General features: G+C 38.3%; 1 protein-coding gene across 5 annotated transcripts in view; it reads right to left on the reverse strand.

Moving 5' to 3' along the window:
* ARFGEF3 (ARFGEF family member 3) overlaps positions 1 to 14,522 on the reverse strand; it is an 86,214-nt gene that overhangs the window by 50,598 nt on the left and 21,094 nt on the right. For 4 of the 5 annotated variants that reach the window (XM_030268128.4, XM_030268131.4, XM_030268130.4 and 1 more), the window contains exons 5-6: positions 4,949 to 5,017; positions 256 to 378 (exon numbers count right to left, since the gene is read on the reverse strand). In XM_030268128.4, coding sequence (XP_030123988.4) covers positions 256 to 378; positions 4,949 to 5,017 — 192 coding nt within the window. The remainder of the gene's footprint in view (positions 1 to 255; positions 379 to 4,948; positions 5,018 to 14,522) is intronic. The other variant, XM_030268129.4, reaches the window with a different exon arrangement.

A 14,522-nucleotide genomic window follows, 5' to 3' on the forward strand; every position in this document is an offset into this window, starting at 1 on the left:
GAAAAGGCTGAGGCAGCCTGACATCAGAACAATGTCTCTTTTATTTAATGGAAAGAAAAAAAAACAAAACAACCCAGCCAACTAGAGTTGACAATGTGAGAGCTCTGAGGCAGGCATAGTCAGAACCCAAACAGGCTTTTAAACAGGATTAATTGAAGAAGTGTCAAATAAAAGCCATAAGGCGTTCAGATGAATGAGAACAAAACAGTATGAAGCCATGGACATGGAACCATTTGTTGATGCCAGAAGGCTCACCACGTTTTCTTGCTTTTGTCGTAACTGTAAAGTCAAGTCACTCAACATTTGGCTGAGGGTTGCCCGCACAGCGGTGTTAATGCTCCGCTGGTGACAGCTAGATACATATGTCTCAATGCAAACCTGATGAGGAAACAAGACAGCAGTACAAAGAGATCAACTCCCACTTACCAGGAACACATTTCAGGAGGATACCAAGGTGTCTCACATGCAGATAGTCAGCCTTCCTTACTATTTCTTATTGCTTTATTAGCACATTAGAAGTTTTTAACAGTCTTGGTTGGAAAATCCAGTAATTAATCAGTCACACAGCTGCAGGAATGGTAGGGCAAAACTGGTAAAGTCTCCTGTCAAACCCAAGTGATTTTAGTACTTGTCTCACTTTGTACAGAACTCATTGAATATCGCTTTGATTGTTCATCTCTTGATACTTATTGTAACTACCTCTCTGCAAGTCTATGTCTGCAACATAAATACCCTCCCATTCGTCAAGATTGCTGTTTCTGATGGACAGGTATTTGTCACTAATTTTATGATAATCACGATGTACTGTAACACATCTGAAAACCTTTAAGGCCTCTCTTAACACAGAAAATACAAGAGCACTTTACCACAAATAACACAAACAACTGCCTTTTAATAACTGGCAATCCAGCAGAGGGCTCCTTTTCTCAGAGATCCCATGGGAACCAAGGTAGCAACAGAAGAACACTGATGGATCATCCAGTTCCCAGCTCCATGCCCAGCTGCTGGCAGTTTTCTGACAATGTGCTGTGCCCAGGGTCATGCTTGACGTTTGCCCCAGGTGATGTTGCACAAATGGCTGTAAAGTGTTACACAGCTAGGATCCTGGGGACAGCACAATGCAAAGTGCAGCTTCTACCCTTCATCAGGTATTTTGTGGGAGGTGCTGGGTCTCTGTAAGACCTGCTGTGACTGGAGTAAACAGTGTAAGCACATTGCACAGTAACTAGTAAGTAGATAAAAGTCTTGATGGAGCTGAGCAAGTTTGTGACAGAACTGTACAACACAGTCTTCTTGAAGAAGCAGTTTTGGTCCTTTGTCCTGCACTGAGCTTTATCACTCACAATGACTGCAACAATCCCCCAAATCCAAACAAAGCAACCAAAACAAAACAGTAAATTATTGTTCACATACTTTTATATTTTTCAGTTTTAGCCGTTTTATTCTGACATTGTTTAAATATATAGCAAGTAAGAACTGTAAATATAAGTGGCACTAGCTGTGAAAAATTATTTAAAACATTAATTCTTTAAAATATAAATATGTAGTATAAGTTATATACATAAGGAGTATACATAAATCCATCTGGTGTACATTTTTGAATGAGGAGGATATTATATGATGTAAAGTCATTTTTATAGTTTCCTAATGAAGACGAGTTTTTAAGAAGGAAAAGTTAAAGTGATCGGATTACATAGTCTGATTAGTACTGACACAGGCACACAAACAAGACTCTTGATTGTTTCTAACTCCTACTGAAATGAAACCAAGCTGTCAATAGGTCAGTGATGAAGATGTTCTTGTAAGTTGGCCTGGACCAATTCTGCCCATCATTCAGCTATCACTTGAACCCCAGTGGACAAAATAACCCTAAAAGCTTGTTAACCACATACAGCCCTTCACAGAGGCCAAACCATTCCGGTGCTGCTGAGATCATTCTTTTTAACATGTACGCCTTCTTCTGGAGTATTTGAATTAATTAATGAAATACCATTCTTAAAGGTAGGCTGACTTTCTGAAAAGAGCATGGTTGATATTTCCTCCTTTTCTCCCCTCCCCGTGTGAGCTAATAAGCAAACAATACTTGAGTGGTAATCTTACAGAAGGCCTTTGTTCTAAATGGCTGGGCAAGGTACCTTTTGAAAAGCCACTGAAGAAGAAGCAGCAGTAAAAATGCGAGAGCTCAGGGCTCCAAAGAGCTGTGCAATGGACATTTTGATCATTTCATGCATTCGGGGACTTCCAGCTCTATGGCATGCAAAACACAACTAAGAGCAAAACACAGAAGGGTTAGCTAATGAAACACAGAGTTACACAAAATAAACCTCCAGAAGGCACACTGGAGCAACAAACACACACATAAAAACAAGCAACAATAACAACTAAATTTTTCTGCAGGTGTCTAGGCAAGCATGGGAAGGTGCACAGGGCAAGATTTAATCTATTTTTAATACTACTAATCTATTTTCAATACTATTAATACTTAGGACACAAATTATAGTACTATTCATCTTGGACGCTTCCTTAATTTGAAGCTGATAAGGTTCAGAATGATTTCAAGTACCACTGCTTTGTACACATGAATTGCAAACGATCAGCTGTGCAAAATGGCCAGACTTTGTAGCTTTGTTTGTCAGGGACAGTCCTCAGGGAGTTCCACAAGTAATGAAGGCAGTATCTTTCCAATCCTGCAGTGGTTCTACTTGCTGCAGAGTGCAGGCTAGGAAAACTAAGGGACTGACTTGGAAAGAAATGTTAAATAGCATGGGCACTGGAACAGAAAGCACCTTTTTGCACCCTTCCCTTACAGCAAGTCAGAAGGTTAACCAACGTGAGCTGAGAAATTATTTTCTGTTTCCTATTGCTTATACATTGGATAATTCAGATACAAAGGCATAGTGATGCCAGCTGTTAAAATCTTTGCCTTACCTAAAGCCTGGGCAGGAGGAACTTGTGGAAGCATATATGTGCCTGGTAGGATTTGCTATTTAGAAAGACCTAGCCTATTTAGAAAAACCTGAGGCAGTATTTTCTCAAGAAGTGTTGAGAAAATAACTGTACCCCCAAACACTCCGAACAGAGGCAAGTACACTCTGTATTACTGCTTGTTCCGCTTCATTGAAGGAAGTGAGTTTTGCTTGCTTTGCTGGCCCATGTCATCATGCATTAGAGTCTCGTTTGCCATAAAAGAAAAGAACTAGCAATGTCCTAATTTGTATCAGTACACTAGCAAAGCTTTTTAAAAACCAGATTGGCCTTCTGAGAATAAAAGTGTAGTGCAACTACCAAATCCAGCAGAGTTTCACATCAAACTGTGAAAGACGACTATCAATTTTCAGAACACTTTTAATGAATAACAACCCTGTTGTTTACAGAGAGAACAGAAAATATTATCTCTGATTATTTCTAGTTTATACCATACAGACCATGACTGACTGACCACTTGCCCCCAGTCTCAGGCAGTGCTCTTAAAGACTGAAAGATGAAGGGTTCAGAGTCATTAAATGCTTTTGCCAGCAAGCACTTTGTTTAATCTCCAGCTCTATACCTACAGCCAAGAAATGCACTAAGCTGAATTCATCAGCTTTTGTCTCACATGTTAGAAAGTATGTGACAAATGTGAGAAAAACTGCAGGAGAAGAAATTACCTGTATTCTTTTTTCAGTGTGTGACACTGACATAAAGAGGGTTTAGTAGAAATTTAAAAATTGCAGCTTGTTTTAAGTAGCAATTCAGTTCACCCCTGCTGCAGCATCTACAGATGGGGCTTACAAAGACCTCCAAAAATAGCCACACCTTATGGTCTCATCTAGCACAAGAGAAACCAAAATCTAAACTGTACTAATCTAGAATGATTACTATCTTTTTCATCTGGTATATGTTATATACATGAACTATTTATGTTGTATCCTTGCCTTTTAAAGCTCTTTTTCGTTTACAAAATTGAAGTAATTTTCTTTTGTTCCCTGTTATCCCTATAACTCCTTTCTCAGCTTCCAATAAGGTAAGGCAAGGTCAGTTTTATTCTTGAACTCAGAAAATACTGTAGCTTCCAGCTAAAGTAAGCTATTTTCACATGGGATTTTTGTTTTTACAAAAAAAAACCCACCCCAAATACCAAAAACTGAGAAGTAACACATCTCTAAATGTCTACAGACACTTGGGAGTGTAGGCCATGTAAATAACATTTACATTCCTTCATGGACACCAGCTCTGCCCATACCATGTTAACAATGTAATTTTATAATAGATTCTGCACACAGCAGTGTGTGTTGCACAGGAGGATTAAGTGTTCCTGTGCAACTTCTCTAAGCTGAACAAACAGGCCATAGCTTGCAACACATTACTAAAAATATCACACACCTACAAAGGCTCAAGTAATATGCCTGCAGGTATGCTTTTCTAAAACCAAAGCTCCTTTACAATTTAATTCAGACTAAAATCTAATGGAATAAAGGGAGTAGAGTGACTAACAACTCAATGGATCAAGGGGCATTATAAATATTTTACTTGGATGTGTCAAGAAAGAGATACACACAAGGAACACTGAGGCACTTGTGCTAACATGGCACACTAGGGCTTATAAACTTCTCTTCAGGAAACTTCATTAGTGTTAGAGTTGCAGCCAGTAAGAAATCAGTGCAGTGCTGTTTTATGAAGAACTCCAGAAAATTTTTCTATTGCAAAAAGCAAAATAAACATGACAAGTAGTAAATGTGCAATGCTGTAATATACAATTATCAGTCAACTTCCAAGACTGCCTTCCCATGCAAGCCCAAACATGACTGACTTGCAACTACTCCTTCACGCTAGGGATAAGGTAATACCAGTACGAAAGATGGTAGACGTGTTTTAGACTGGTTCAGTTTCAGGTTATATATGGAAGACACACTCCAGGTAGTGGGGGAAGGTTAAGCGACACAAGCTGTGATATAACAGAGACACTTACCTCAGCAATCTTCAACACTGAACTGCCATTCAGCTCAAAGGTGGAGGTATATGTTATACAGAGCAAGACCTTGCATCAAAAGAGAGGAAATGAAAAAAAAATAAGTTTCAGCCATTATTAACTCTCTTTCCCACCCATGTGCTTCTAGTCACAACTCCATCCAATTCTGAGAAAAGCATCAGAAGCTTCTTAGCACCATATGTTATTGGGATAGAGAAGATTCTCCTGAGAAGCTGCATCTGTTGGCCCAGAGGCACCACACAATAGATTACTTATCGCTGTCTCCTACATATGATCACCAAAAGGAAGACAATCCAGTGATAAACTCTGGCCTTGGACCCCTATTCATATTTTAACCACAAGCTTTGCATTATTTATAATCAGTTCTTCCATCCATTTCTATCAATATAACAAAAGAGGAAGGAAAAATACAGTGCAAATTATTACTTAAGTGGCACAGACAGATAAGTATTATGTGAACCAAGCCATTCATTACCGCCTGAGGATTTCCCAGCACAGATAATTTCCACTAAATGTATTATGGTCACTTGATAATAAGTAGCTAAAAAAACAATCCCTAAGCCCCAGTTCATGAAGGGAGGCTTGTCCTGAATTCAGCAGGAAGAATAAGACACTAAAAGACCAATTCAATATCTTACTTTGAAGAGAAGGGGAGTAAGAATGTAATGCGAACCACCAGGGTAAATGGGTGAGTGAGGCAATGTGGTGAGAGGTGCTGTGGTGTGATGCCTTTTATGTCTGGAGATATCTTCCCTCTCTCCTGTCTTCCTTTCCAATCTCTTCTGCCTTACAGAAAACAGAGCCTCAGCTACTGTTCTCTCTCCTTCAAAACATAAAATCCCTCCGGCACTAGAATTTATGTTTGGCTTGGTCTGAAATAGTACAAGTTTCTTGGGGTAAGTGCACCAGCAAATATCAATCACATTAACACTAATGTATTGGTCCCTTCTCAGACCTATGCAGAACTGCTGTTCTCTGCTTCATGAGGAAGTTTGAGGCATCAGATAAGTCAACATTACTGGCTGTTAACTAGAAGCAAAGTACAGAAAAGTTTGTCCACAGGTGAGTGTGACATTTTCCTGAAGGAAGACATAAATAAACTGTTTTGCATTTTGAGAGTCATACTGAAAAGTTTCTATACACTGAAATGCACTATACCTTTACAAATGTTTTTCTTAGCAAAAAACCTGTATTTCACTACTACAGGATGTCACACCTTACTCTAAAGTTGTAAGGTTTTCTGTTTGTTTCTTTGCTCTTCTGTTTTGTAAATAAAATACCAATAAGCAGCTTGATCCTGTTCTTACTGAAGATGATTTTACTACAAAAAGTGTTCCAAGTAAACCACTGTGTAATGGCAATTTTACAGTTTTCTGTATATGATATCTTGACTTGACTCCTTCATAAATAGAAGCTAAATAATGTGGATAAATACTAGAGGTAGTGAAAACAACAGAAAAGGGCATGCTACTCTTATGAATTACAATAGTCCTGCACTAGAAACTTTTTTAGATATTTAGCATTTGTCTTTGGAGCAAAGCAAAGTTTATGAGCTAAAGTCCTTCACAGTTTATATTTTCTTTGAAATGGACAAAATGGATTTTCTTAAAAGGGTTATACAGCCCACCTCAATATTACAAGGAGAGATACAAGCTACACAACACTTGAACTTGCCAGAGAAACAATCCAATTCTAACCACAAACAATTAAGAATGTTGTACTTTGTATGTCTTGATAGGAACTCCACAAATTTCTCTGCAATCCATAACATTTACTGGTACATGCACAAGTGCCAGTGAAAAGGAACTGTGGCACCTTTCCTCCTGTCCCCAGAAAAAATTCTATAGAACAACAGAAAAGTAAATGGTCAATTATAAAAACTCAGTAATTTCATTTGGCTAATAACTACATAAGCTATAAGGGCTGTTATTTCCATCTACTGCTCAGTCCATATGTGAAAAATTAAACTTTGAAGACAAACAATTTTGTTTAGCACTAACTGGATTCTTAACTACTGGCTAGCCCCACAGTCAGCTGTGGGGCCCCACTTTCTCAGCTATTAATTACCCTGTGAAAGCTCAGCAGCTGGCTAAAAACATATATTCAATACTTAAGGAAAACCTGATTTGCACCCTCCAGACACTGCTGTGTAAAGCACAGGTGTAGAACACAGTTCCTAAACACAGAGAGAGACAAGCGTTACCTCCCACTGACAAATCTCTTCTTATCACACTAAGAACCGCGATGGACATCCATGACTAATCTTATTCAGTGGTTTGTGTGTCCTGATTTTCCCTGCTTGTAAAACCTTATTTACTTCATGCGATTTTCTGCTCTCTTGTCCCATCTTGGCTTTGTAGGATGTGTTACTACCTAATCCTTTCCACAGATCAAAACCTGGATGCCAATACACTACAATTCATGGAAGCACACACCAGTTCAGCATTCTTTTAAGCCTTTGCTCTTCAAAATCTCTTTCCTTCCTCCTTTTTTTTTCATCTTTTATAGAGTGAATTGTGAAATTTTATAGAGTGAATTGTGAAAAGTTAGTGCATATGTATATATACACACACATATATATATTCCTTTCTGTCACAAATGCCAAAAACCTGCATGTAAGATGTGAATGATAGAAACATCAGAGATCAAGCTCAGTAAGGAAGTGATGAACAAAACTTTGCTATGAAGCAAAAGAGAATTTCAGCAAAAAGACCGCTAAGTTTTGACTGCTATTCTTTGTGTAAAATAAGATCTGGGAACCCACTAGCTAGAGAAAGGGCATACGGTCTGATGCAATCATATGACAGAAGCACAGGTTATCAGCCAGTATATTCTTGGCTTAATCCACTGCTACCACTTTCCCTCACAAGTCATTTTTAAGTTCTGAAAGACATCTCTGACCAATACACAAGACTGCTCTCAGCTATGATTTCCATCAGCACTGCTGCAGGGCTCATTTACAGTCTTGACAATGATCCAAACACTTAACTTGCATGTTTTCCCATTTATGTGGAACAAACAGGAAGACAGCAGGCTCCCCTTTTAGATTACTGGATGAAAAATGGGACTAAAACAAAAAAAACAAATCCAAACTTAATAATTCCGATACACTGAAAACATTGAGTCTGGAGGTAGGATACCTCCATAGACTGCTTAACTACCCATGACACCAACTCAAGCAATCTGTATTTTAAAAAATTAAAGAAAAGAAAGATAGAGGCTTTCTTGGGCAATGACACGTTGTTTTTGCAAGCACTGGTATGGAAAGCAGAAACAAAACGACAAAGCAGTTCCTAATAACTAGAAAGCAATTCCAGTAAAAAAAAAAAAAAATTGAAAATTAGCTTTTACTGATTGGTATGGACTCTAAAACACATTTTGTTTCTTTTGTTTTTTTTTTCAAGAAGGAACTTTTATGACTGTAGAGATAGTTTTAAAATCACACAACTTCCAGGATTTTTTAATTGGCTTGCATTACCTTGCAAATACACAATGAGATCGCATTTCCATAAAGGGTTTATTCATAACAAAAGTATTTATTTTAATTACTGTTGAAGTTCTGACCATCATGAAACAAGAAATATAATTCCTACTCCCTAGAGTCCCAGGATACAGTCCCAAATGTAGTATAAGAGCATGCACATGGGTAGTTTTCACAATATGTAGAAACAAAACCAAAATCTCTAATTCTGATAGGTAAATTGAAACAAAATATACAGGATTTGAGGTGCAATGTAATTAAACTGACATCACAGTGTCTATCCATCCTGTGCCATGTGCTCTAGGATGACCCTGCTTGAGCAGAGAGATTGGACCAGATGGCCACTGTGGTCTCTTACAGTCTTACCCATTCTGTGATTCTGTGGGATTCCATACTTTAAGAGAGAGTATTCCAGGTCACATCAGATGGGGATTTGCACAACCTGGTCTAGTGGAAGGTGTTCCTGTCCATGGCAGGAGCACTGGAGCTAGATGAACTTTAAGGTTCCTTTCAACCCAAACCATTCTGTGACCTCTTTAAGATGAAAAAAGTAGGAAGGTGTTTAGATTGTAAGGCTGCCTAGCATTTCTAGCCAAGTTCCTTAAGTGCTTAGTACATATCTGTAGTACAAAGCAATTCTCATTTCAGGTGGAGGCACATGAAATAAACACAGTGTGTAGAAAAGCAAGCAGTACCCCCAAAAAAGAGAAAAGGTTCAAAACTTTATGATTTACAAAGAAAACAATTTTGCAACCACCTCTAATCCATTTGCGAGATTTGTAAAAGAAGCTTTTCCTGACTCACTTTATTTGCAGGATAGTAACTTGGATGCAATGAGTGTCAGATGATTCTCAGATCCTGCCCCTCAGAGGAAAACTCGGATAGGAAAGACAGCCCTTTACCTCATTCAGTAGCTTGACATTTAAAGTCATCCAGTATTTCTGCAAAACAGTGTGGACAGGAGGTGTCCCCCTATTTGTCAGAATAACTGGTAACCTGCTCATGTCGCACTCTTTGGCCTTGAAGGAAAACAAGGGCAAGAGAAACAAAACACATTAATGAAGTAATTTACACTGTGTCACCATGTGTCACTGCACCAAACAGCAGATTTTAATTATGGAGAGAGAGGGGAGTGTGTCTGCTATGAATTAGTAAACTCATAAATGCTGTTCAGCATTATGAATGCACCAGTGCTTCCAACATAAGGACTATATCTGCTACAGGAGAACCTCACACATCATCAGCAACGACATGCTGAGTGCTCCAAGAAGAAAATGCCCATTTAGTTCACTGGATTAAAACAGAACTGCTGCTGAGCACTATTAATGGTGGCATGAAACCAAGTGAAACTTCTGCTTATGTAGTATAGTTGTAGAAGGGAAAGAAATTATTCAAAGTTTGATAGATACTTTAACAGTGTTTGTCAACATTCTGACAGGAGGTTTTATCTTTAGAATTTTAACTATTAAAGGCAGGGAAAAATAAAGAAAAAGGCTGAACGGCAGTACTAGGATGACATTTCCCCCTTTACAGGTTACAACCTAGTCAGATATACTGCATTACTTTACAAATTATAATGTGCAAATCTGAGTAAAACAAAAGTGAAAAAGGAGAAATACCAAACTGGAAAACATCAACAAATAGTTCAAAGAGTTCTCAAATAAAAATGAAGTTTCATGCACCAATTACTAAAATGATTCAAAAGGATGCCAACACAAGGATGTAAGTAGAGCCAGAGCTGTCAAGGAAAAAAAGAACTGGTGTCTCCCCTGGCTGGAAAATTCTGACATTTATTTTTGACAAGAAGAGAATTTTTTGGGCAGGGAGAGGGAAGATAAGTCCCTTGCTCTCAGATAATGCAAAACTGCAACAGGGAAATGGTCTACATGGCAATGTACTTTACAACAGCCGATTTAAAATTACTGTCTCTAGATTAAATGGCAATAAGTTAGCCTCATGACAACATAGGAAGTGGTGTCCCACAGGCTGTTTGGTCTGCCAGAGGATTTTACCCTATCCCAGACCATATCCTGACCTGCACCCAGGAAAAGGATATTGAAAAGTCAGATAAGCTGGTTTTGTGGTTGCTTCACCAACTGCCACATCACATACAGTTTCTGTGTCTTTTTCCTCTCTAACAAGAGATGTGAGGAGCTCCAGGGTGGAGGACCCAAGGAGCTGGCTGGCAGTGTCAGAACAGTTTATTGGGACACAAGTTCTCCCCTCAGCTGCCCCCAGGACCAGATGGTGCTAACAGCTCTGGTAGCAGTGGCCCTAGTCATGGGATGCTCATAAGCAAAAAGGTCTAACCTGGGTGCATCTGTGCACAGCTGTGGCACAGATGCAGTACAGGTACAATTACATTCAAAAGCTATGTATGGCAAGTGGCCTTTTCATGTCACTGTTGTGTGGCCACTTTGGCTGGCAGAACTTGTCACTGTCACCACCAGTAAGCATTAATGTCTGGCAGCAGGCAAAAGACTAAAAGGCCATATGTCAAAGTTAAAGGGTTTCTATATTTGGGGTTCTGACCATATAATGTCTTTGCAATTCATTTTCATAATGGTTAAGTGAACTCCAGGTTCTTGGTATGTGTGTCAGACTAAAAAAAGTCTATAAGAACTTGTAATTCCACACTTGATAGGTGTGAATTTACAGAGCTAGGGACTTGCTGCTTTTTGGTGGATGCCAATGATTTTGATTATGCCACACCAAATGTGACAGTTCCAATGTGACAGAATGAGCATGTTCTCTATCTGAAAACACTTTCATAACCTCACAACTCTGAGAAAGTTAAAATTTTTGCACTAGAATTTTTTCAGGAAAGAAACTAAGCCTACTTTTCTATCCTGCAAATCTTTTAAGCTGACCAACACTCCGCTGAGATTTTTGAAATTACACATCTGACTAAACCCATAGAGGTTGTTCAGGGATAGAATTCAAGTGCAGAAAGGTAGTGAGGAAAAGCCGTGGATCCTAGAAAGAGGTTTCATTATAGAGATACTGCATTCACTAGTGACTGGTTTAGGCAGTTATCCTCCCGCATCCATTTGGTCACATTCAGGCCATTACCATTATCATTCTTTTGGATTCCTTAAGGAGAAAGCTCTGCTATTTAATTCAAGACTGGTTTTGGCTACAATGACCAGGCACCTAAGAACCAGGGGAATTCTTTAATCACAGTACTAGGCATTTACTATAGTTCTAATTAACTCAGGAAAGGATGAGCTTATCTTGAAGCACACAAGGTAGGTCATTCAATCCATTGGAATTAACCTGGTTACTCATAACTAAGCACATGAATAAAATGACTTTCAAAAATAACCAGAAAGAAGTAAAATGAGACAAGCAAACCCAAGAGGGTCTGAATTTGTAGTTGGCCTATATTACAAAAATTTAACTCATGAAAAGGCGAAGCACTAAGAACTCTATATAACATTTCTCAGCAGGACTGATCTTACAAAAAAAAATTATATTTGCATGATACTGTGCAAGTCTTTACAGAATCCCTTCTTTAACAGAGCAGATGGTAACACACCTCCATTTGATTTTACAGTTCAAGACAAAGTAAAACAGTTGTAAATTATATTTTACTACACATAACCACATATGTGGAAAAATAGATTTCATAAACATTAATCTTAAAATAATGAGAAGATATGTATCTGTGAGAGCTTATGAGTGATTATCTAATTTATTAATACTCAATGGTTTAGAATATAATCATGCGCAGAGACTGGGATTGTACAGTTGTGTTGTGTCAACATTTTGGATCAAACACTTTGGAGCCATTTTTCAAACACTAAGTTGTTCTCTGTCTTGGAGGGCCCAGCAACAACAAAGATCCTGACAAGTTCTCTGAAACAATTAACTGTAAGTTTTACTTGGCTGGTCAAGCACAGTCCAGTTTCATTCAATATTTGCACCAGGTCAGGACTACCTCCCTGAACCTGTAACAATATGGTTGTATAGACTCTAAAACAGGTCAACTATAAGTGTTATGAAAACTAAGGCCAAAAAAAAAAAAAAAAAAATCACTAAACTTTCTCAGACTCATTGTAGACTTTCAATAGTGACCTTCTCAATCGACTAATTTGACACCGTAACTGGAGCTCTATCAAGTTAATTAGTTACTACAGAATATAAATTAATAAAACTAGGAGATGAGTCTTAGCACTCAAAGAATCACTTTGCACCTTTAAAGCATTATGGTAGCAATCTTGGAAAGAACAGTTGCTAATACCCAACCTAAAGACAGTCTGTCCTTACACAAACTAAGTTTTACCACAGAACTCTAAGTCAGATTTCAGTTCCAAATACATCCAAAGTGAAAACTGAAATCACAAAGAGAGCTGTCTAGTATTATTACTGGAGAGCTCCCAAATGCTGTATTAATGGATCAGTGAAAAGACAAAGAGAAAAGATTGCCTTGACACAGCAGATTTAGCAAGGGTTCATTAAACCTCATTCACAGATAAAATAGAGTTCTGCCTGACTCCTTACTGAAAGCCTAGAGAAGAAATATCCCAAATTTGCCCATGTGCAAGAAATACACCTAATCCACAAACAAATGCAAGTTGGAGTCACAGAGAATAAAATAATCTTTCCTAAATGAAACTGCTGTTCACCATGGATAATAGGTAAATAATGGGAACTAGAAGAGTCTTCCCTCTAAAGCCACTTTGGAAGATTAGTTTTTGGTTTCAAAGCAATCCTCAAATCTATTCAAAAACCACCACAAGTAAGGTAGCTGCAACTCAACCGTGTGAAGTCTTGTCAGATGTAATAAGAAACAAAGCTTGGAGACTTCACTAACAGAAACACAGTATATATTCATAACATGCCCAGCATATCACCATTAATTAGAACAGTGAAATAAAGAACAAGTATTTGGGAAAGCATCAAATGCAAAAACTGAGTTTCTTTCACAATAGGTCACTATTCTTTTTCTTGCCTGAAAACTTCTGTCCTGCAAGCTCTAAATTACCCCAGCAATCTGGACACAGACTGGACTGAAATGCACTGAATTACATCACAAGGCTGTCTCTATGACTAAAGAAAACAGAAGGATGTGGTAGAAAGGGAAATTTTACATGATCAATCACACCTTTGTCCCAAGAGCAACTTTCTTACTTCAGTACCCATTACACTACAATGTATCTGGTTTATCGGGAGAATTTGTTTCTGTGTATCTAGTTTGTCTGAGAACTTGTTTCTGTGTGAAAATTCATCTAGTAATTTGCAATTCTCCCTTAAACATTTTTTGTTATTATCTGAGAATAATGTTATCACAGTCAGATAGAAGTACTGCATTATTAGGAAGGTGATCAACTCAAATGAAAGTGACTATAACATGCATAATAATAAAGGAGGAAACAAAAAAGAAGAAAAAAAGTCCAAACGTCTCTGCTGTTCAGGATTCCTTCCACACTTCCCACTTCCTCAATATTTGGTTTCAGCTGCTTGAGTGCCGCACTTATATTCAAAGCCTAATTCTTCTCTTTCACAGAGGGATGGCATTCTAGGGTCAGGGCTGGGAATGAAAAATTACCAAAAACTCAGAGAGAAAGTAAAAACCATAGAATTGCTGAGGTTTGAAGTGACTGCAATCCAGAGGTTCAGCTATGGATTAGATTCCCAGATTCCTTTTCCACTGCTGATCTGACAATATTTGGCAGTGCTTTTGTCAATACTGTATGTATTCCTCCAAGCAAAGGTCTAACTGCACAAAGTAGAAGTACTTCAGCCATTTTAAAAACATCTGAAGCCAGAATTTAAAAGCATTAAGCCAGGGGGAGGAAAAAAATCAGGATCCCCTGATTCCACAACTGAACTCAAAACCAAATATTAATCTTCAGTCCAGAACATGTCCCCTTTCTCCTGCAGACTATCTATAGCTTGTTAGTCTAGTGCTTAATGTCAACAAAATGTCCCCAGCCCTCAATGTGAGATACACCCCAGCACTTCACTCAATTATAACATGGCACCATGTCACACAACACATTTTTTCCCACTTCTGATCCAGCCCCACTGCATGAACGTGTTCACCCAAGGAAAGTGCTAAATTACTGT

This window comes from Taeniopygia guttata, chromosome 3, assembly GCF_048771995.1.
Source record: "Taeniopygia guttata chromosome 3, bTaeGut7.mat, whole genome shotgun sequence".
NCBI lineage: Eukaryota > Metazoa > Chordata > Aves > Passeriformes > Estrildidae > Taeniopygia > Taeniopygia guttata.